The sequence below is a fragment of the Sycon ciliatum genome, chromosome 3, assembly GCF_964019385.1.
Source record: "Sycon ciliatum chromosome 3, ocSycCili1.1, whole genome shotgun sequence".
Taxonomy (NCBI): Eukaryota; Metazoa; Porifera; class Calcarea; order Leucosolenida; family Sycettidae; genus Sycon; species Sycon ciliatum.
Window position 1 is genome coordinate 18611197 of NC_088645.1, and position 24575 is coordinate 18635771.

The window sequence follows — 24575 nt, forward strand, 5'->3', positions numbered from 1 at the left end:
AAGGCCGTGCATAACTGGCCTGTCCCGACGACAGTCACGCACGTAAGACAGTTTCTGGGATTCGCTAATTACTTTCGAAGGTTCATTAACCATTTCTCGGCCATCTCCAAACCCCTGGAGGAACTGACAGGGAAACATGTGCGCTTCGAGTGGAATCAGACTCGACAGGAGGCATTTGAGCGATTGAAGTCTGCTCTGCTGGATGCACCAGTGTTGCGACTAGCAAACGTCAGTCAGAATTTCCGCTTTGAGACTGACGCAAGTGACTTTGCTGTGGCAGGAGTCTTAACGCAGCAAGCAGAGGACCAGTCCTGGCATCCTGTGGCTTACGCGAGCCGAAAGCTGTCTTCTGCCGAACGGAATTACACGGCCGCCGAGCGAGAAACTTTGGCTGTAGTGTACGCCCTGCAGTGCTGGCGAGTCTACCTATTTCGCCACTTTCAACTCTACACCGACAACATGGGAGTTGTCTACCTCAGGACCAAAAAAAACTGAACCAAGAGAGAGGCTCGATGGATTGAATTCCTGGCCGACTATGACTACACGGTACATCACAAGCCAGGGAAGTGTAACATAGCAGACCCGTTGTCACGTCGACCAGACTTGGAACTGAATGGAATCGAGTTCTCTCTGGATGTGAATCAAGGAATTACGAATCAGATCTCAGCAGGGTATGATAGTGACCCAGAGCTTTCGCCAGTAATCAAGCGCTTGATGGCTTGCAGCGAAGACGCCATGCATGAGCGATACGTCTGGAACAGTGTGGACCGGCGGCTGTACCTAGTAACATCGGGCGATGCTCGCCTCTGCATTCCTCGCGGTCCGGTACGGCTGCAACTGCTCAAACAGAATCATGATTGCCTGACGGCCGGCCATCCGGGGAGAGACAGGACCTACCTGGAGCTGAGCAGATACTTCTATTGGCCAGGCATGAGAAGTACTGTGAAGGACTTCGTTAAATCTTGCGACCGGTGCCAACGCGTAAAGGGTAGCCAGACCAAGGCAGGACTGTTGCAGACCCGTCCAGTCCCCGAACAGCCCTGGACAGACATCAGCATGGATTTCATCATGGCACTGCCGCTGACCTGCCGAGGACATAGCGCCATTCTAACCTTTGTGGACCGTCTGACGAAGTATGTGCACCTGATCCCGACGACGGTTCATGTTGACTCTAAGGAGGCAGCCCGATTGTACGTGGATCATGTGTTTGCTGCCCATGGCTTGAGCAAAACGATAGTTTGTGATCGAGATCCGCGATTCACGTCGGCGTTCTTCAAGGAGGTTTTCAGTATTCTTGGCGTGGAGCTAAAAATGAGCACGGCCAACCACCCGCAGACCGATGGCATGACTGAGCGTGTGAACCGTGTCATTGAGGATACGCTAAGAGCTTTCGTCAACCATAGGCAAAACAATTGGGATGAACTCCTATCGCTATGTGAGTTTGCGATCAACAACGCCGATCAAGCGTCAACAGGTAACACGCCATTTTTCCTCAACCATGGATGCCATCCAGTTACTCCCTCGAGCTTATTGACGAAGCAGAAAGCTGGAGCTGGCATGGACACGAATGGTCCGCTGTCATGGCTGGATGGCCGCGTAGAGGCACTACGTGAGGCACAGGATGCCATCGTGGCGGCGCAGGCCCGGCAATCATTGTATGCGGATCGAGGACGGGTGGAGGACGCCCTGAAGGAGGGGGATGAGGTGTTGGTCTTCAGGGACTTCCTGCTGACGCCCGAGGAACGAGACAGGCCTTCACACAAATTAAGGCTCAAGTGGTATGGGCCGTTCAAGGTGCAGAAGAAAGTGGCCCCGAATGCGTACAGATTAGCTCTTCCAAGAATCATTCGGGCCCATCCAGTGTTCAATATTGCTGCCCTCAAGCTGTACCATGGCAATGAGATACCGGGCCGTACTCAGCCGGCACCTCCACCCCTAACCGATGCGGATGGCCATACGCTGTACATTGTCGAAAAGGTGTTGTCGCACAAGAAGAGAGGACGGCGCACGCAGTACCTAGTGAAATGGAAGGGCTACCGAGATGCCACCTGGGAGCCGGAGGAATACTTGATGAATGCAGCAGGAAACGCTATTATTCCGCTGAAAACCTACCTGGACCGTTTTTCTTAATTGCTATTTAATTGGCAGCCACAGTTGTATTGCTAGTTCTACGTGTTGCAATAGAAATGTAGCATTCTGCATGATTAGGATAGTGCTTTCCTGCCAGCCAGGCGTTATTTGCAGAGGACATGCACTGGATCTTGAGTTCATCAGTGTTGTTTTCGGCTACCATGCATTCCACATATCCATGCATGATCATTAGTTACCATAACTGTTCCTTCGAATTGGTACTGTTCTGACAGTTGAGAGGGGGGAATGGTGTAACAGATTCACTGTTACTACTAACACTAGGAATAGTCAGGAAGTTGGTTGCTCCAACGAGGAGCACACGCTTCTTGCCGAACTTGACACTTGACTGACTCACGACTGCCATCCGGAGCACACGAGGAGCACGTCGCACATCCCGCTCGGCAAACCTGAAAGAAAGCACCACTCCCTGCTCAATACACAGTGTTTCGGGGAATTCACCCCTCATCAGTTGAGCTTGAGTAGGCTGAGGAAGATTGTGCCTGAAAAGCACCACTTATATACTGCTCTCCAGGCCAAACCATCACCAGGGATACAAACTTACAGAGACGCTTTGTTTCCAGCGCGACAAACACCTCGTGAAGCCCTAGGTAGCAGCGTGAGTCAGAGTCGCTCATGGAGTTGTGCTGAACAGACGTTGAGAGCCAGTATAGCTATTCACAACGCTGTCACCTCCTAGGAATAGGATACACTTATCACCTGCTATTATCACGCTGGTGCTGTTAGGTGTTATGTCCATCATTGCTTGTTCATGTATATAAGAATGCATTATGGCAAGGATCATTGCTTATTCCAAGAATGACTACTGAAGTTAGTTGGACTGTTACAGATGGTATTAACTTTGTTCCGTGAGTTTGTCTTAACAAGAATTTGTAACCAGTTAATACGGTCATTTCTCCAATAGAGACTCGGTGAGATTTCTTCTACAGCGATCTAACCCATACCGACCCATCGACTCGTCTGGTATGAAACCAATGAGTACCGAAACCTTTCTGTAGCAACATGACCGCTACAGGAACAGCAACAGAGAAAACAAGATACGTGTACAACACATTCCTACAAGTACTAGAAACAGATTGTAGATGGTAATTCTTGCATTTCCGGCATACACCTTTGTTTGGGGCAGTGCAATTTCGGTGCTACTGACGAATCAAACAGCCCAGATTAGAGTCAACCTATCCAATCGTACGAGATTTTAACGAGACGCATATTCCGTCAATGCGTCATTGAACCTTTCCTTCCAGATTAGGAACTACCAACGACATTACGCCACTGCAAATTTCAGTCTACTGTTTGATCGCGACATGGCATTCTGGGAACAATGCAAGTACTTCAAAGTACCTTACTTGTAACATACCAATGTACAATGGCACATATCCATATCCACTCAAATCCAATATCATCAGCAATTTAGCAATGTTGATATACGAAAATACGATAACGAATGTGTCAAGGGCACTGAACTTAGCATTTAGGCGATACATCTAAAGCCTCAGCAGCAACATGAGCCTTACGGTCGGGAAGGTGAACTCGCGTTCTTCGCACCGTGGCTCTGGACAAGGGCAAACACATAAGAATGCTTCTCAATCCGAATGAAATCAGCACAATTTCCCGTAAATGAAAGGGTTTGCATCAGGAAATGACTGGACGGAAACTGGTGAACTCAAAAACCGAGTAGAGTACGAAAAAGGGAGTCTCTACAGCGGAAAAGCAAAAATTAGAAATTTCCTGTCAGCATTTCCATTTTTTATTTTCGTATTTGCATTCCACCTAAAATCAGCACACTTTTCGCAAATGAAAGTGTCAACACAAGCAAATGAACCAAAGTGAACTGGTCAACTCACCTGTCATTGAGTAAAATTCTGTGAAAGGAGGAAGCGAAATAAACCAGGACACGAAATATTCGAAACAGGTCTTGCAACGAGAAATTCCTCGTGCATGTACATCCGAAAAGGACTGCAACAAAATGTCTGCCGTGCACACGCACGCGGCCGTAGACATGGAGTCGTGAAATAGTACTCACTGGCCTAAGTACCGAGTACCTTTCATAGACACTTACGTAGACAACGTGTCATTACTGATGTCGTCTAATAGCTTTACATTGAGACCACATTACAGTAAAAGAAAAGCTGACAGGATCGCTTTTCATTAGGTGGCAAGCTGTCTTTGATGGTCCGGTACGGGATATACACGGGATTGCGCCAGGAATGCCGTTGTCAGCCACAAACTACCGCAAGTCTTTTGCATAGCTACTGGATTAATGTCCACTAACACCACCAGTTACTCGACAATCAGGTCATGTGATGACATTACACAAAACTGACCGACAGTACTGACGTTCTATAACTAACTGGCGATCAGCTCTGTCGCGTGTTAGGTGCGCCCTCCAACACCCGAGTCTAACTTGAGTCTTCTTTGCCCTTTTCAAACTTTATAAACGTTCACTATTCACATCAGAGAACATGAGGAAGATAGAGGAAGTGTAGGTTTTTAAACTGTCCTCAGGCCAACTGTTCAATACCTGTAGAACTGTATGATGTTTTCAGTGCCCAGTTTCCAATTGATGTTTGGACCTCGGATGTAGGCTGTGTGGCCTGCTCTTGCGCAATGAAAGTCGGTGAAATGGGTGTATTTCTAGGTTCTATTGGTATATGCATGGATGTTGTAGGCCTTGCTTTGACATTTGTCGGCACAGATCTACGTGTGTTGGGTGGCAGTGTAGTGGGTTCTTCCTCTGTCGTGTCTGCAGTAACCACAAGCAAATGGTAGGTACAAACAAAACCTGTAAACAAAGTTGCTATAATGGACAGTACTAGAACAGTCAAGAGAGAGATAGAGAGTAAATACGATTCAATCCATCACCACCACCACCACTATGTACCACCAACCACAAAAAGGGTAAGCGGATTATGCCCGCATTATATTTTGGCAAACTAAGGTGGTTTTTGAGAGAGAGCATAAAATGGGAGATGCCCAATGAGGCTGTTATACACACCTGCTATTGAAGGCATAATTAAAGGCATAATGTTTGGCATAATCAGGTCCTTTTTGGGAAGGAGCATATCATGGCTTCCGAAAAACAAGGGAAGATGCCCAATGAGGTTGTTATGTACACACCTCCTATTGAAGGATCCTTATAGCGCTTCTGCTCGAATTGAAATAATATTTTAACCTCTTTTAACTAAGCGTCGTACTAGTACGGCGCACACGAGTTGTCCCACGACTGTCGTACTAGTACGACGCGCGCTGTACACCCTACAGTAAACATGCATTTCATAGTCGTGGGGCCCGTATTGGGTTCATAGTGGCTTTCTCAAACTATCGTAACTCACTCAATACTTGGTCGATTCTCATCATCGAAACAAGTTTCTGCAAGAGAAAACTCTCAGCTGGCGATAGAAACGACTTCTGGCTGTTGAGATATGAGACACGACATGGCAATGTTCAACTCGAAATTTTTGAGCAGTCTGCTGAACGAGTATTTTCCATTTTGCAGCAATTTGCGGAGCCTGCTGAAACTACATGAATAAGAAAAGCAAGTCAACATATCACTGTTTGATGGCGGAGTGAACTACCGTCAACTTTCACTCTTGTGAGAGTACTCGTTCTTCCAGCAATGTGCTGAGCCTGATGAGCGGCGGTGACGCTAGAGATGAGGGATGTTGTTCTGTTTTTAGGAGACATGGCTCGGGCAAAACCCGGTGCCGAGCGGGAACGTTCAATGCTCGCTCGTTGAGAAGTAAAATAATGAAACAACTTATTATTCAGGACTTTGAACAAAACGACCTAGACGTGCTCGGAGTGACTGAGACCTGGATTGATGAAAATGGAGTTGACACAATGGACAACGGACATGTCATGTATCGCTCTGGAGGTTCGTCTGGTCGTGCCGGTGTTGGAATACTTATCCACAACGGCTAAAAAATATTATTGTCTCGTACAAATTCGAATCATCTCGGTCCGACTCGCTATAAATCCGCGCAGGGACGGCAGAACAGTTACCGTCGTGTGCTGCTATGCTCCAACCCTGCAGCGCTCTACAAAATATCCTGCTGAAGCTGACTGCTTCTACTCCGTCCTGAGTTCCATTGCAGGCGAAGTAAAACGGAGAGATGAACTGTGGATACTTGGAGATTTTAACACCAAAGTAGGAAGCTCTATCGGAGAGAGAAGTGGCCCAGTAGGTTCTTACTCCAAACATACATCTAACAATGCCAATGGTGATAGACTCTTAGACCTGTGTGGTGAGCATGGGCTGGTGCTTTGCAACACTCTGTACAAGCACAAATTACAGCATCGCTCCACATGGTTTGCAGGTGGATTGACATACTCTGACGGCCGTGTGGTGCGGAATATGATTGATTTCATAGCAGTGAAGACTGGTGGACTAACATCAGTCACCAATGCAAGATCATATTATTATGGAGGATTCCACACCAGATCGGATCATCATCCCGTAATTGCCGACTTTCGTCTCTCATTTGGACCAGCAAAGCCTGCGCCAAAGTCTACGGAGCGATGCTTCTCCAAATACAACCAACCTACAGAGATAACCAGGAAACTCTATCAGTCAGCACTACTTGAAATCTTCCGGAGATCCAGCTCTCCCAAGTATCGCCTCAAGTTATTGATAACCTGTGGGATGGCTTTGTGACGGTTGTGCATGGTGCAGCTCTAGGTGCATTTGGGAGGGCAAAGGTTGGACACAAGTCCGTCCGCAGCATGAATACTGAAGTGTCTACGCTGTCGCAACGGCAGAAAGAGCTTCACATCCAGAAGCATGCGGAACGTGATCCTGAAAGACGGCAACAGCTAGCAAGAGAACGCAATCAAATACTGCATGAAATACGATCAATATTACGAAAGGAGGGTGACCAATTTTGGCAGGAGAAAGCAACAGAAGCAGATGCATTACGGCCCGACGCACGGTCATACTACAATGTAATTCGTAACATTCGCCAACTTCGTTCCTCAGTCAGCCAGCCACCTGTCAGACTTGCAAACAAAGATGGTGAAATCATGGCGGACATCCAGTGGAATCTCGATGAATTCCGCAAGTATTACTTGTCCGTATTCCATCGCGATGACGTCCCTGCTGCAGTCGACCACCCAGCAGATGGAGAGGTAACACCTGATGAGGAGCCATTTACTCAGGAAGAATACAATAATCAGGCAGACTGCTGTTGACCGTCTGGCTTCGGCAGGTGCACATGTTAGCACTATTCAGCAACCAGTCTCCGAAATTCTGCTTGCGTGAAGCTGGGAAAGCAGCTCAGTCAGTCATTTCCAACTAATGTTGGAGTGGTGCAGGGGGACCCCCTGTCACCCCTTATGTATATTGTCTACGCAGAAGGTGCAATGCAGAGGATCAGAGAAGACTGCCCAGAACAAGTCAATCTACCTACTAAGTTCACCATGTATGCAGATGATACAACAGTGCATGACCACAGCCGGACAGCAGTTGAAGCAACCGTAGAGAAATGCGAACCCATCTTCGCAGTAGACAACTTAAAACTAAACATCAGCAAAACACAATTTGCAACAGCTACAAAGTCAGATGCCTCCTGGAGGTCGGTCAAACTGTTGGGTTCTCGTCTGGGGTCAGAGGAGGACATTGATTTACGTATCATAGCAGCGAACCGGGCATTTTTCAGTGTATCATGGAAACGCCATACCCAGCAGTCCCGCTTAAGCATGTTCAACTGTCTCATTTTGCCAGTTCTCCTATATAACTGCGCGCTATGGACTCTAACAAAAGCCTTTGAAAGCAAAATTGATGTATGGCACCGCCGTAAACTCAGATACATACTTGCAATTATCTTTCCCAATAAAATTTCGAATAATGCTCTTTATACTAAAACTGCTCAATGCCCAATAAGTGCAGTCTGTAGACGCCGGCGCTTATTATGGTTTGGACATGTCATTCGTGAAGGGACGGACGCTGTGTCCTACAAAGCCCTTCACATGGCAATGAATATAACAGATATAAAGGAGCCAAGAGGTCGCCCAGTGACCAGATGGATAGACAATATTAGGAATGACCTTTTACGTCTCAATATGTCTCTTTTGGTAGCGGAGCAACTTGCCTCAGACAGAACGCACTGGCTCGACGTTGTCGACAGATGCATGATCCTCATTTGATTTTTCATATGAGCTATGTGCGTGCTGTATTAACATTTAAAAATTCGACGAGGAGACAATAATTTTAATATGGCAATAAGTAGGACGAGCTGAAGCGACATGTGGACTACTTTATTAACAATGTAAGCGATGGAGACGATGCAAGAAACAACCTAAAGGGTAAGGAAAAATACATGTAAGAAGAAAAAGGGCAATGGAAAAAAAAAGATGATTCGAATGATGTTGTACGAAAACTTGTTCGAATCATCTTTTTTTTCCATTGCCCTTTTTCTTCTTACATGTATTTTTCCTTACCCTTTAGGTTGTTTCTTGCATCGTCTCCATCGCTTACATTGTTAATAAAGTAGTCCACATGTCGCTTCAGCTCGTCCTACTTATTGCTGTATTAACATTATTATTATTATTAACTAGTTTGAAGGAAAGAATTATTATTATTATATCACCTAAAATCACCGCACAGGCCTTACAGGTGTGAAATGGAGAGAGTTTGTCCCTTTTCCTGGGAAGGAAACATTGACGTACCACCACGGGAAAGTATTTTATCTGGACATATTCTGCTCGCGCTTCACTGCCATATAATAATAAATGAAGTTAATTGATGCGCACGAACACTAGATAGACCTGCCTTCAGAACTCACTTACATTCCATGAAGAGACGGATGATCGGTATATTGATCGTGTTTGCACTGACACTGCACTTATGGGCTGTATAGTTTACCACCAATGGTTTGATGAAGACTCTCACTTGAGATGGCTGCGGACACTGTTGCCTTAGGTTAGATGACAGTGAATCCAGACCATGCCATCGAAGACAACTTTGTGCCGTTCGGCCACAACGTGCGATGTGGGGCCACGTTTCCATCTTCCCTCCGCGGATAATTTGAATATCTGTTTGACAGTCTGATCCTCCTTGAATGTAGAAGTTCACGTAGCGGACTATCATGTTGCATTGTGAATCCGGTGAAAACAGTGCAGAGACTTGCTGGCCATACGTCACGTTTCGCCAACGGGCGTGCTGTTTGGTGCCTGAACTGTAGTACAATACTCCTACAGTATTGATAGAGCTGGTCTGCTCCTGGTAGAGACCAGTCATTTGACATCGCCTCGTGTTGCATGATTGCCCATCACAGACGAGGAAGCACAGACCTTAACAACAGACACAAATGTTCAAACAATAATAAGAGAATGACGAAACACTGACTTTCAGTTAGAGCACTCTGGCAACGTACGTTCGGGCCTGGTTTAAATCTGGCTTTGGAAAATATATAATTCATTGCTATCAGGTTCGATCTCATTTCCTCTGTGCTGCGCTGACGAGTCCACAAAGGACGTAAAGGCTCTGTCCGAAAATTGAGGATGAAAAATGTTTATATACAGAATTTAGCAAACTAAGCGATCATCAAAAAACAGTAATGAGATACGTAGAAAGGACAGCAGTCGTGAAAGATTGCATCAAGGCGTAAAGGTGCGAATGACAGTAGTGGTGAAAGGTGTAACTTCAAATCACAAGCACTGGAGCTGGTTGTCTGCTACTTGATTAGGTAATACTTGTTGATGGTTTGAAATTCCGAAGGTAGTACTTAATGTTGTGGCGACACTTTGACACAAGTTCACTCCTCTTGTTGAGAGAGAGTGAGAGAAAGCGAGAGATAGAGAGAGATGGGTACTTGGGTGTTAACGCGATTGCTAATTTGTCCGTCCGGCATAGGTTGAACATTTTGGTTTTGTTCCTGTAGGTCACTGCTTTGCGGTGTACTGCCCATTGAATGCTGAATGCGTTCAAATCATCCTTCTTGGCCCTAAAGTAGGGCGGTAGGCGGGTCTTCTTCTCCTGTTGTCCTAGGCGGAATGATGATTGGTGGGTATAGTAAAGCTGTTTGAATGTTGTAGTTCGTAATTCAGTAGACTCTTGTTTTCTGCAACTGTGGTTATTCTTTGTTATAGACAGTGCTCTCCGTTAGGCACGCTCCGTCCAGTGGACATAATTCTTTCGTCCGACAGTTACAAGTCCTGGTGTCGTTGTTGCCTATTATTAATATCATTATTATGTATTCTTCTTTTACTAGGGAATTCCCAACAGGCGTCAGCGCCTTTTTACAGGGAACTCTCAGTTGGCTTGTTTCGTGGGTCGTAGGATAGTGTTTATTGTGGTGTTTGATGATGCTGGCCATATTCTACAAGTACGTACGTAGCTAAATTTTAACAAGGTGCGGTCGAAGATTTTGATGAGACTTGAGCTTTTAGAGAAGTGTTTGGCCACTAGCTGCAGAAAGCGATGTCCGACGTTGGTGGCGGCGTTCTTGCTAAACGGTAGATTGAACCATATCATGCCCCGGTGGCGATCCCTATTCTTCTTCCTTTTTGGCTCGTTAGTTTTACGCTCGTCAATTTACTGTACGTTCTCCCCGTATCCACTCAGTCTCAGTGCGTCACTGTAGGCCGGTGTCGCATCTCTGAACACGTTTTCATCATTGGAAACATCTGTAAGTTTTCTGCTCATCGATGCAGGCAGATTCTGGATGATTGTAGGTAGTTGGTTTGACTTGCAGTTAATACAACTCGGCTTGTTGTTCGGTTTCCGTTAAGGAAAGTACTGTCCGGTGGTCAGGGTCAATGTTACGTTCAGACAGTAGACTCGCGTTTGGTTTGTGTGTGTCGATATTTTTTATTGTCAAGCCTTTGTGTTCAATCGTGTCCTACAAAACATTAGACCTTGGGCCAGTGCCCAAGCACCTATCCTTCAACAAGATGAATTAAATAACGCCAAATCGTGGCCACAGAAACAAATACTACCTTCGGAACCTCAAACCCTCCACAGGCATACAGCTCCAGTGCTTGTCATTTGAAGTGATACCGTTCACCTCTGCTGTTATTCGCACCTTTTAAATTTACACCATGATGCACTCTTTCACCACAGCTGTCATCAACACTTTTTGTAGGAATCCAACAGCCTCTTTTAAGGGCAAAGTTAAAAGCAACACAACGATGAGAAATCAAGAGGGGTAAAACATTTTTGTAACACAATAACTTTATCAAATCTGCTGACACACGCATACACACATACCCAAGATAATAATGATACTTAGTACTTAACTTGCAGGATTTGCAAATAAAGTTAAATCAATGCAGTCTTCGCGTTTGCGAGGACAGCAGACTGATCATTGACGCTACGCATTCGCCGGGCACCGCGAAGGAAGGCAACACTGGCACGCAGGAGACCAAAACCGAGGCGACAACGCAGCAACGCCATAACCATTGCGTATGGCTTTCCGGTTTTTCTGCAGACATAGCAGCATTTCGCTTGAGAAGAGCGGAAGCAGCTCGACCGGCTCCACCTGTGGCTGAGAATACGACTGGAACGAAGGAGGCTCGCTCAACTTCTTGCACCCTCTGACCATACCTGCGACGCTTCTCGCGCTCGTGGCTCTGATAGCGAACAGCGAGAGAAGAGGAACGGTTCGAAGGAGTGAATGGGTTAAACACCCGTATATCAAGATAAACGAGTTCAAACCGTCCTCCCCAAACGCCACTCGCTGCCACATCCAGATGGGCCTGATGGTGGACGCCGTCCGATAGTGGAAAAGCTCGCCGGTGAGGGGTTGGAGATTAGACTCTACTTCTACGCGGTTTGTGAAGGAGAGGGCTTGATAGCCCAGGAGCCCTCGAAATGCTTGACCTAGGTCACCATGATTGTTATTCGAACTTGTAGGAACGTCTTTGCAATACAATTGTCGTGCACATGTTTTGTATTGCGAAGACGTTTCTATAAGTTCGGATAAAAAACATGGTTACCTAGGTAATTGAACGCCAAGAATAGCGAAGGCTCCTGGGCTTTCATGAGCAGATTTGAGCAATCCAAAGGTCCATCGGTATTAGAAAGTTATCAGCTATCGGCTCGAAGAAAATTTAGAAAGTTTTTTGAACAAGTTGTCGTACAAAACTCATCAGGAATTCTCGTGGTACTAGAGCATACGGCATGGTCCGTGGTTGAGGTAAATGCTGAAAGCCTGATTTGTCTTTAAACATTATATAATGACTTTTTTCGTCACTATTCTCGCTTGTCTGCTGATGTCTCCGCATTCCAGCTTTCTTCGATCGGTGTCGCGCCCCAATAGACAGCAGAATTTAGAAAAAGAAAAAAACACGGTTTGCGTGAGACTCGGCTGGAAACCGAGTTTTCCGCATTCGTAGGAGCGCCACCACCCTTCAAGGATCAAGGAGAAGATGCAGCTCCTAAAGCGGCGGGAGGTGAGTAGGTCAGCTCACCAGCAAGTGGTCAAAGACCGAAAATCCCATTCACTGCATCCATATTCTCATCGTTACAGACAACAGAAAGTGCTATATTTATATTAATATTTAATATTTATTACAACATCTCAAAACTCGGTGGGAACACCGGCCAATGTTAAGAGAGTGAGTGATTGCCAACCACGGCGAGAAATAAAAAAAATAAAAAAATAAAAAAAATAAAAAATAAGGGGAGGGAAACGAAAGAGTAGCAAAATGAACAGCAACAACTCCGTAAAAAAGATAAGTATCTAATATTGACTGAGTACGAGGTCAATATAAGAAAAAAAAGCCGAGTAAAAGACCGAGGCGAAGCCGAGGTCTTTTAAGAGGTTTTATATTTCCTATACTGACCAAGTATGATTTCAATATTAGATTAATCACGACAAACAGCCCGTATTTCAAATTCCAGAATGATTACCTCATGAATCCCGGTTTTATGATTGCACAACCGTTGCACCACCACCTAGTCATGCAGTGACAATGCTGCACTAGACACCTTTCAACTGCGCAACCCCTAAGCAGTCAAATATAATATTTGACCGCTTAGGTATAGCGAAAATCAATGGAAGTCAATACTTAGAGAGTGATAATGTCAAATACAAAACAGTGAAAAACACAGAGACGCAAAGGACATCCGGATAAAGAGCTATTTATGTCGTAGTAAATAAGGGTGCAGCACGGATCTTAAACAGGCGGAGTGAGGTCAGATCCCTAACTTCTCTGGGTAGAGTGAGCCAAACAGAAAAGCAATAAATAGAGGGGAGCGCAAAAGAGTGGATGAGTTACACTCAGGAAGTAAGAGCGAGTTTCTAGTTCTTAGAGAAGAGAACCAATTAAAACACATGAGATGAGGTGGGCACAACTCAAGCTTAATAGAATGGAAAAGAGAACCCAAGTGTGCACTGCGTCCATGTGACAACGGGGTTGTGTGAGCGATTTTATAAAGGGCGGATGATGAGAGCATGCGGGGTTGACGGAGGAGAGTTAAGGATTTTCTTGTGGTGTATTTCAAGCTTTGCAGCAGTGGAAGAGGATAATCCAACCCAAGACGTATCGGCATAATCAAATATTGGGCTGAGGCAGGCTTAAAAAATATTAAGCTTGCAAGAAAATGGGAGGTAGGAACAGTGGGGGGAGATAATTCCTAAGGATGTACTTGATTTTTTACAGATATATTCGATTTGGTGTACCCAAGAGGGTGCAAAGTCAATCACAATGGCAAGGTGTTTGTGAGAAGACACTATGTCAATGGGATTTGGAAAGTAGGCATGGGTGAGGGTTGTGAGCTCTGGCTGGAGCGGGACGAGAATTATCTTTGTTTTTGATAGATTTGGGGACAATCTTCAGGACGACATCCAGGAAAGAACTTCCTGAATGCCAGCACGCAAGTTGTTTATTAGGCCAGTGAGGGAAGCTGATGAGGTGAGAAGGGTCGTGTCGTCAGCAAACAGAGACGTTCCAGGGAAGACTGCAGGTACATTGTTTACGTGAATAATAAAATATTAATAGTAGGGGACCGATAATTGATCCTTGAGGAACGCCGGACAATACTGGCTCTGCAGCCGGGAAAGTGCCAAGCACAGTTACGCACTGAAAACGCCCAGAAAGATAGGATTTCAGCCAGGAGAGTGGTTGTTTACGTACCCTGAATGCATACTCGAGCTTTGTCAAAAGTCCTCGATGGCAGACGGTATCAAACGCCTTGGCCACGTAAAAGAAGCAAATACCAGCAAGCGCTCTGTTATCCCTATGCTGGCACACCTGCTGCACAATGCGGGTCAGTTGAAGGGAGGTGAAGTCGCCTTTACGAAACCCAGATTGTGCGGGACTCAGAAACGGCGAAACATGTCTGTATAAGTGATCATAAAAGATGCGTTCACACACTTTGGACCCGCAGGGAAGAAGAGAGATAGGGCGGTAGTTTGCAGGTTCGTGGCAGGAACCTTTCTTGTGTTACAGGTATGACTTTCGCTGATTTCCATGCGGAAGGGAATATGCCCGTAGTAAATGACATGTTGAAAATATGGCACAACAAGAATGCTATGGATGGTGCTAGAGCCTTGAGGACCCGGTTGGGAATGCCGTCAGGACCAGATGCGTTGTACGTAGGAAGCTTCTTCAGATGACGCCGAACAGTGGCAGTTGTGGTGATGACGGACGTGAAACAAGCTGAGGGTTGCGAGGGAGTGAGAATAGGGGGAATAGAGAGCAATGGGGCATCTGGCCGAGTCACAGAGGCAAACTGGGCGTTTAATGCGATAGCTTTGGCCAAAGGGTCAGCCGCCTGCTGAGTCCCTGTGGTGAGTGACGGAATTTCCCGTGATACGTTTCAAATTCTTGCTTGTCTCACAAACTGGTGAAGCGATGGAAGGTGTCCACCCTGCAAAGTAGTTTGCACTGAGCGGATAGACGGTGTCTACCCTGCAAAGTAGTTTGCACTGAGCGGATAGACGATGTCTACCCTGCAAAGTAGTTTGCACTGAGTGGATAATATGCTCTGTGCTTTGTCCGCGTCAGGGGTTTCACTATATTTAGCTGCTGTTGGTATGCTTGATTGTTTTGTTGTGTTGGGTACTTCTTAAAAATGCTATAGAGATCATATTTCCACTTGATTGCTGTGCGGAGATGGGCATCAACCCAGGGTGGCTGACTGGGCCGTGGGCAGCGGTGAGAATACGGCTGCTTTCCGAATGGCCAAAGGTGCTTCTCAAGGGCACTGTTGAGAATGGAAGAAAAGTGCGAAAGCGCATCATTGATGTTGCTTGCACGCAGATGCCAGCTCCAGTCAATATCAGCGAGCTCTGCATTCACACTATCCCAGACGGAAGATGGCACGGATTTAAAGTCATATTCCGGTTTTGCAGGAACATTCCTGAAGTGTTATTGGGGTGCAGCAGCGGGATGCCCGTTTGCAGCAGGTTCCTCACGATAAACAGCATCAGTAGGCAGTAGGAAGTGACTGAGGATCTGTGCGTGGTCAGATGCACCGAGAGGAGCAACAGATGTAACAGAAAGTAGTAGGTGAGCATGACCGATGAGCACAACGTCAATAAACGATGTTGAGCCGTGGGGGGTAAAGTATGTGGGGAATTTCACCATTTGGTCAAGGCCAACACAAGAGAAGAGGTTACTGAACTCCCTTCCAGCACGATTCGTGGTGTCTCTAGGAGACCAGTCAGAGTGGTGAGCATTCAAGTCTCCTGCAAGTACAATCGCAGAATTGGGTAGGCTAATATTGGACAGACAGTCCTCTAGGAGGTCACTAAATGCCTGGACTTGGGAGATGCTGTCTTAAGGGGGTCTGTTAACTGAGCAGATGATGAGGGGGAGTGAGGGAAGGATCACTGGCCGCAATTCGAGCCAAACCGCCTCCAGTCCATAGCGGTCAAGGTTGAAGCGGTTCTTGATGGACATGAACGACCTGTCAGTTACAAGAGTAGCAACACCGCCATAGCCTCTTGCTGGCAGGTTATCAGAGCTGGCCGAAGGTGGGCGGTCCAGGCAGTATGACCTGTAGCCTGGAATTGAGACGTCTACGGCAGCTGTCAGCCACGTTTCACAAACTTCCTCCGTATACAAAAACTTCGTGATTTTTTTTAAGGCTGCGCATAGCTCTGGAATTGTTCCGTTGGTCTTGGAATAACACTCGTGGCATTGTCTAACCTGTTTACAAGCTATATACAAAGAAAAAGCAACTCTGACGAATGAGATTGAGTTTATTCAGAGTCTTCTTCGCTCCTGTCATTGTCACCTGCGAACGCTGACTCCGCATCGCCAAAAGTCGCTGCTTCGATCGCATTTCGTTCAGATTCTTTTCAGCTGCTATGATGATCCGACGCGGGACTTTGGCTAGCGTACTCTTCATTCCCAGAGCTGTGTACGAATCGGTGTCGACTATATTCAGTCGTTCCAACCCGCGACCTCCATTATGCCGTGAAACGAGTCGCTCAAGCACATCCACACGCTTCGCATTTTCTCGGCAGGAAAATCCTCCCAACATTCTACAACGGCTTCGACGAGGTCCCTGCGATTCCCCTCCTAGGCCACAACGGAGACGTCTGACTGTAGTGGAGAGAGGCAAAGAAAGCCAGGTCGTCGACATTCCGATCCGGAGTCTGCGCTGGTTGCACGACGACTGAAATGTTTCATCTTTCCGTGCGAGTGGAACCGATTTATGTTCTCACGCTGCGTATGGGGTCGCGCACCGAAAGTACGAGCCTGGCCAGTTTCAAGGCAGCGAGTGCCGCGTGAGTCGTGACTCCGTGCTCCAGGCCAGCGCGAGCTCCACTTCCTCACGGTGTCAGTTTCGAGCAAGTAAGTGTTATTTTTTTTGATATTTGACTCGTGAGTTCCTGTCGGCAACGTCATCACACGCATGGCTTCCGTGGAGTATCTGTTCGAGATCAACCAAACCTACCTCAACATGAATGTGCGGTGTCGATGACAGCCTTTGGCGCGGTTCGTTGAGGAGGTTCTTGCTCAAAAACACCGTTGAAAAAAAGTCACGAAGTTTTTGTATACGGAGGAAGTAGGCAGATTATGTCTGGAGAATACTGCTCACATACTTGACTAAGCTCAGCTAATTTATTTACCGTGGAGCGGCAGTTAAGTGAGAGCACTGAGAAGGACGAAGGTAATAATTGGGCAGGTTGATTAGGAGTTTTAGTAGTGTGTCGTCCGGAATCAGGAAGGAATGGTGGTGCAAGTGGAATATGACCAATTGATATAGAAAAATATGTAATGCAACGAGGGGAAGCGTGTGATGAACTTGCTTGAGGCACAAAGGGTTGGGCAAGAGGATTTAGCTGTTTGCTAGGTGACCGAGAACCCATCACTTGCTAGCGGAGTCGGCATAGCGCCACTTGCGGACGGCGTGCGCAATGATGTCGGGCCAGAATTCCTTTTCAAGCAGCGTTTGCTCAAACTTTTCCGCGACAGAAACGCGTGCATAGCAGGAACCAAAGTATTGGGTTTCGGCAATTGTACGTACTACTATTAAACATTTTTCAAGGCAATAACAGCGTTGAAGACAGACCATCTTTCCCTACGTGAATACAATAAACCAATTGAAAGGGAAAAAATTTCTGCCGTGATTGACCTTCTCTGTCATTTAGCTAAGCAGAACGCGCGTCATCGCTCTGCTGGTCGGTATGGCAACATGATCATACAATTGGCGAGTTGCCAAGTTTGGCTTATCGTATCCAAGCAAAAGATCAGAACCAATGTCAAATTGTCTTTCTTCTGGACACAACTTGAAAATTCGATGCACTTCCCTTTTAAACAATGTAGGTAAGCATTAATGGCATAGTGTAAACTGGACTACGGTCCAGCGGATAATGGTGCAAAAACGTATGTATAATGCTAAGACCGTCATCATACTACGTTCTCCCACTCCCGTTTACCTATACGTCTTTGGTGAAAAACCCAAAACGGATGGTCCTGTCATCGGACAGGCGCAGTTCTTGACGCGTACACGCAGTCCGGTTTTTGGAAAATGCCTCAATTCTCGTTGGCTGACGTAGGAAAGAAACGAGAAATATAGATCTTTTATGTCTTTCATTTGCATGACGTCACATTTGCTGCTCGCAAATGCGAGATATTAGGAGCATGCGCTCCGGCTGCGGCATTCTTTTTCTTCTTGGTTTGCAAGTGCAGTGTAGTTGCTGTTGCTGCTGCCCCTGCAGAGGTTGCTTGTTGTTGCTGTGTGTGTGTGTGTGTGTGTGTGTGTGTGTGTGTGTGTGTGTGTGTGTGTGTGTAAGTGAGGTGTGTTAGGGGTGGGAGCACGTGTTGTGTGGCTGCACATAGGAGTGGGGAAGAGAGTAAAAAAGAAATAAAATGAACGCACGTTGATCGAGGTAACGGATCGCTCGGAAAAAGGCTTGGCGAGATACGCACGTTCATACAAAAAGTCGTATACCGCGTCTACGTCTCCCGTTTCCTCTGCTCCCGTTTTCACTCTTAAAACGGATCATAATGACAACCGACCAAAAACTCCTAACGTGGACGTAGACGCAGCGTTTTGTACCGTAGTGTGATGACAGCCTAACCATGATGTAATCGAAAAATCAGATGGCTAAGTCCTTACCTCTTTGTTGTTGTTGTTGTTGTTATTGTTGTTGTTGGTGTTGCTGTTGTTGTTGTTGTTGTTGTTGTTGTTGTTGTTGTAAGTGTTGTTGTTGTTGTTGTTGTTGTTGTTGTTGTTGTTGTTGTTGTTGTTGTTGTTGTTGTTGTTGTTGTTGTTGTTGTTGTTGTTTTTGCTTTTGTTGTTGTTGTTGTTGTTGTTGTTGTTGTTGTTGTTGTTGTTGTTGTTGTTGTTGTTGTTGTTGTTGTTGTTTTTGTTGTTGTTGTTGTTGTTGTTGTTGTTGTCTTTGTTGTTGTTGTTGTTGTTGTGGTTGTTTGTTTGTTTTCATTTAACCTCGCAACCTAAATGGGCAGACTTGCCCAATATTATGATGTCGATGGAAAGGGTCAACTATACACTGCGGATAATATCAGCCGGAAAGATGGTCAAGCAGTATTTCAGCCTTACCTGGGAGAATTAGAACTATTGGAAACTGCATTTTCATTCCGGCTTCTGTCAGTGGCTGTCGTTGGTTCCCGGGAGGTTATGGCAGCATTCGTGTTGTTTTCTGAACGGAACGCACATTGAACAGCAACATTGTAGATTATAAGTTTCTCCCATTGAAATTGCAACATGTTTGCGTTGGTTGTTGTGTGCAGAGCAGAACCCGTAATGCCTAATAACGAGCTCTTTGCAAGGTTGAATAACGGTCAGAAAACCGGACTTTGATTGTGCTAAACAAACCTGGGTGTATCGATTATTTACCTGATTTTGACTAGGCTGACAGAGACCTGGTGCATCACGGCCAGCTAAGGTAGATACGATGCTCACAATGCTTGCTTCAGGGTTGTGCTTAAAGAATTTCCGAAGTCAGAAGGGCGAAACGATAGTTAAATAGTACAATGCATGGTCATGGCCATGTCGAAAGGAGAACGTTTGGCATATTTAGTCTTTGGCGTGCTCAATGTTTGATAGTAGAACAATAGACTCAAAACTTACTGGTTGATTTTCCGTTCGGTGAAACAACGTGTTTTTCGTGTTCGATGAACCTTCACAGGGCACGGATACTCAAACGCGTTTCTGGCCAAACAACGCAACATGAACTGTACAAGATTTGATATCGATTCAACAAGAAATCTAGCAATGCTGCAGGACCGTCTGAATAATCCCGAACGCTCGCCCAATGCAGTCACATTGGACAAATTCTAACAGCTTTATGGCTGAAATCGCTGAGCGTCCGTAGAGCTTCGGGCAGGGTAACTGTGTGGTCGTTCACTACAGTCACATGCAGTGTAGCCCAGTGGGTGCAAAAGGATGCCTTTCGTGACCTATCGTGAGTGTACGGGATGTGTGCGCAGATTAGAGCTATCCATGCGTGAATGCAGTGCATGTGCCAGTTGTCACCAGCTGAAGAAACCACACAACGGCATGCACTAATAGTACAACATACGTCTAGACTAGTATCCTGCGGGTGATCAACGATCACTGATTGCGTACTTATCCCTTTGATTGGTTTTTTGGCCATGTGTGCTTTTATCATCGCTCTATGTATGGCTGTTCAATGTAGTCGGTTTATCGCCAATACATGGTCCAATCTGAGGAAAAGGCTGAAAACGTAGCAGAGCACTTCCATGCTGCTCTCTCGAATAACGAACAAGACAGACTGAGCACGGCTGACTATCACATGGGCAAAGTGGAAAGAATAATCGTAAAATAGAAGTAAGGAACGCAGCAACACGGCTAAAGAACAACAAACCACCTGGGCCAGACAAACTCCGAGCAGAATTATTCAAATATGCGCCTGACTGCCTTTTCACATATCTGGCTGAACTGCATACCATGTGCGTTGTGACAGGACAACACCGAACACTTGGCAGTTGCGAGTTAATCCCATCTACAGTACAGAATATGTATTCTGGGAGAGGTATCGATATGTCTAGCGCTTTTGACACTATCAGTCGCAGGAAACTCGTCAATGTTCTGTGGTCATTCGTGGAGCCAGATGAGATGCCCTGAAAACCAGCTCCTGGTTTCAGATACAAAGCTCTCAACACGTATCAAAAACACCCACAGACGACCATTCGCAACAACATCAGGCATCCTACAAGGTGATTCGCTGTCGCCCGTGTTATTCATCATGTACCTCGAGACTGCACTGGGCGATGTTTTCTCCTGTATCCCACCTTCACCTAATCTGGACATCGCCCTCACCTTGGCGCCGTCCCTAGGTTATTCCGATGATGTGGACTTCGTCAGCACCAGTTCTGAGTGCCTGGATTCGATCCTTCCTATTGTTGGCGGCTGCCTCGCGGACTGGGACCTGAAGGTAACCCAAGCCAAAACAGAATGCACTACTGTCCAGAGGAAGAAGGATCGAGTGGAGCAAGAGTGGAGGCGAACGTGCAAGCTTGGATTCATTAGCGGAGACAAAGAAGATAACGCGCGAAGAATCCAGGTTGATTCGGGCACATTTAACAAGATATGGCCAGTGTGGTCACGCGGACATCTGGTCAGCGAAAAGCTACGGGTGAGGTTCTACGAAGCCTAAATCAAGCCTCTGCTTATGTACAACGCAGGCACGTGAGGCCTCTCAGACTGTCAGCTGTGTACTCTTCACTCGACATGTGGAAGACACCTGAGAGTCGTGGTGGGTATCCGCTACCTACAAATAATCAGCAACGATGACATCCACCGCAGAACAGAGACGCAACCACTAACTATCCTGGTAAAAGCTGTTTGGATACGACTACTCCGTAACATCGGCAGAGTGGACAAGGTGTCCCCAGCACAAGTTGCCATTACATCCTACTGCCGACAAACAAAAGACGAGAAAACGATCCTTAGCCGGCCACCTTCCACACTCCCAACAACACTGAGAATGGCCCTTGCATCAAAGGAAATGAAGCTGCGGACGAATGAAGATATATCAGATATAAGGGACCAGGCACAGGACACAGCAGTGTGGCGGAATCTATTCCGCACCTGACTCTGCAGAGGAGTGTCCGGATTTGCTCAAATGGAACATGACAATCATAATGTATGAAGTGAACGAATGGACAATCGACAATCGGATAGTTCTTCCATATTCTTTGCCTCCTGTTTCTCGTTTCATTCTTTCGACCCCGCTGCTCTGTGCCTCTTCCTCGCTATCTCTTGTCCTCACTTTTTTTCTGACTTGTTGATCGACCTGAGCGAATGCTTGGGGTGGATGTGTATTATGTCGATTTGTTGATATTAAATTTTGTAGTAGCTCACTCTGATGCAAACGCGGAAAGGCAAATAATAACAACAATAACATCTCTAAATAAACGTGTCAGCACCGACGCAATTTACACCAAGTTAGCCAATTTAGTAACCGAACTTTTTAGTTCCCTTCTCATCAAAGGTAAGTACAGGGAAGAATGGAAAAAATGTCAAAATACAGTAACGTATAGAGCTACAGCAAAAGCATAGATCGGGAACCTCAAGTTATACGTGTGGACAAAATAAAATTCAGCAGATTTTCAGATTCACTGGTCACAAACAGGATGAAGGTGAAGAAATGACTAAAACATATTGAAAACATCAGTGAGGAGTAGCATTTCTGACACTTTCACGAGGATTAGCGCCAAGCAACTGAAGTGACAAAGCATTATCCTTCTGAACGCATAGTTCAGGGGACACCTTACGATAAATATAACGCTTCCAAAAAAGAAAAATGTAGTACAGATCTGCCACGGGCCAAAACGGAGGAAACATCATCTCTGTGCAACTCACGACAACTTTCACTAACCGACAGATGACCCTTGATAGGCGATTGGTGATTGTTGGAATGTTGCCTCTTTTTCGTCACCTCCAATGTCGCAGCTCTTTATCCGTCCTGTCTACTGGGCAGTCGCCTTGTAGTCAATTCCTATGCTGCAGGTCCTGACTCGTACATTCCACCACACCGCCTGGTCAGTCGTCCGGTATATATATGTAGGACTCAGTATAGAGTCCATGCACTATATGATGTCCAGCACCCTATATAGAGTCCATTGGTCCAAACTCCACTATACGGAGTCCAGGAGTCCACTCCGTTTTGATCAGCTTCATCCTGCCGCGCAATCCCCTATAAGGAGTACACTTTTTCTACAAGTCCCCTATTCACGGTCCAGGAGTCCAGTTTATCCAGTCACGGCGTCCTGTACTGTGTGTTGTGCCCGAATGAGAACAAACACCTTTTCAGTTTTGCTTGCCTCGTGGCAGCGCATTCCTTTCTTCACTTCAGCCATGGCTGTCAGTTCTGCTGTGCAGTTGCTGACAGTAATCTGTCTCGAGGTAACCAAGGAGGATAAGGAGACGTTCAAAATCAAATCTGGAAAGCGTCTTGTGGTTCTCTGAAGACGTTTCATCAGTGCGCGGGATGAAAGCAGAAATTGCAGAACGAGAAAAGTTCAGCACAGTTCAAATCTGACGAGTCAGGTACCCTGACACTCTCTTTCGTTCGACGCCACAAAGATCCCCTGTTTGGCTGGCCATTGCTGCCAGTAAGACATTTGAACGGTTTCATCAGAGCGAGGGATGAAAGCAGAAAGCGGAGAACGAGAAAAGTAACAACGTTCAGCACAGTTCCAATCTGACGAGTCAGATACTGAGAGTGTCAGTGTATTACACTGACACTCTCTTTCGTTCGACGCTACAAGGATACCCTGTTCGACTGGACAAGAGCTGCCTGTACCACCGTGTCAAAAGGCTGTCCAACTACATGGCAGGACGATGACTGAGGTAAGGAAGCTTTTACTCGTTTCGATTGGTCTGCTGTTCTGTCGTTATGCTTGAATTTGTTTCCATTTTCAAGGAGCGTTTGTTTGATGTTGCTTGAATGAATGCCCTAAATTAAAGTAATCAACCACTTCGTAATAATCCTCAAGGACTGCAAGGACTTTGCATCAATCGTATACGATCGTCAGCTATCATCAATTATTATTTTATTTCATGAGAAATGTATTTTTATCCCTGTGATAATTATGTAACTCCACGACACTCTTCCTCTACTAGGCTCTAGTATGATGTCAAATACAATGGGATCCACAAACGCAGTGCCAGTGTACTAGTAGTAGTAGGAGGTGGATTTCTTGTATGCCGATGACAAGAAAAAGCTTCTCAAGCTAATACATGTACTCGTATTCCATGAAGTAACCATTTTGATGTCACAAACATGACATTGTGTCAGTGAAACTGCCTCGTGACAACAAATCATTGCATTTCCATCTTGGGGAAGACTGACTGACGGCAACGCTGTACAGATTGTTCAAATCATCTCATTTCAATTTAGTTACAGTGAAGTGAAACACTGTGTACACTACATGTATGGTGGTGTGTCTGTGCGTCTTGAGTGTGCACAAACGACCTTATTCCTCGTATTACTAATAGATTATTGTCCCCACCGTCACCTGTTCACAGGTCTTTGCGTGGATGGATTTTCATTGAGCATCACATTCGTTGAGAACTTGGTAGTTGTGTGCTCCCATGCATCATTACGGTAATAAGCGTATCCTTGTGCTATCTATTTGTTGCAGGTGTGCTGATCTTCAGAAGCTTGCGGAACTGAGTGCTGCTGAACATTTGCATGGCCATGAGCAATGGTGAAGCTTGCTATTGCACTCTCAGCATGTGCTAGTATTATGCTGACTACTGCACTATGTTACTCTCTTACACTACTACATGTATGTAAACGTGCGTGCATCCGCCCACGTATGCATTCGTTTCGTATAATTATTTGTTATCCCTCTTGACTTTACGTGTAAATAGGTGGACGTTTGCATGGCTGTTGGAGTTGCGTGTGTATTGTGTCTCTACTATTTTCTTGGTGTTTTCTTGGCGTTGTATAAGTTTGTGTGTGTGTGTGTGTGTGTGCGCGCACAATAATTTGAAAAAAATCAGGGTTCGCGTGAGACTCGGCTGGAAGCCGGGC

At 45.9% G+C, this 24575-nt stretch overlaps 1 protein-coding gene across 2 annotated transcripts in view; it reads right to left on the reverse strand.

The window, feature by feature from the left end:
- The window catches only part of LOC135811654 (uncharacterized), a 34596-nt gene extending 14722 nt beyond the window's left edge, over positions 1 to 19874 (reverse strand). Inside the window, exons 1-4 of one of the 2 annotated variants that reach the window (XM_065324889.1) lie at positions 19640 to 19874; positions 19109 to 19208; positions 8932 to 9435; positions 4670 to 4891 (exon numbers count right to left, since the gene is read on the reverse strand). In XM_065324889.1, coding sequence (XP_065180961.1) covers positions 4670 to 4891; positions 8932 to 9435; positions 19109 to 19145 — 763 coding nt within the window. In that variant the 5' untranslated portion in view covers positions 19146 to 19208; positions 19640 to 19874. The remainder of the gene's footprint in view (positions 1 to 4669; positions 4892 to 8931; positions 9436 to 19108; positions 19209 to 19639) is intronic. The other variant, XM_065324890.1, reaches the window with a different exon arrangement.
- Positions 19875 to 24575: the final 4701 nt, after the last annotated feature.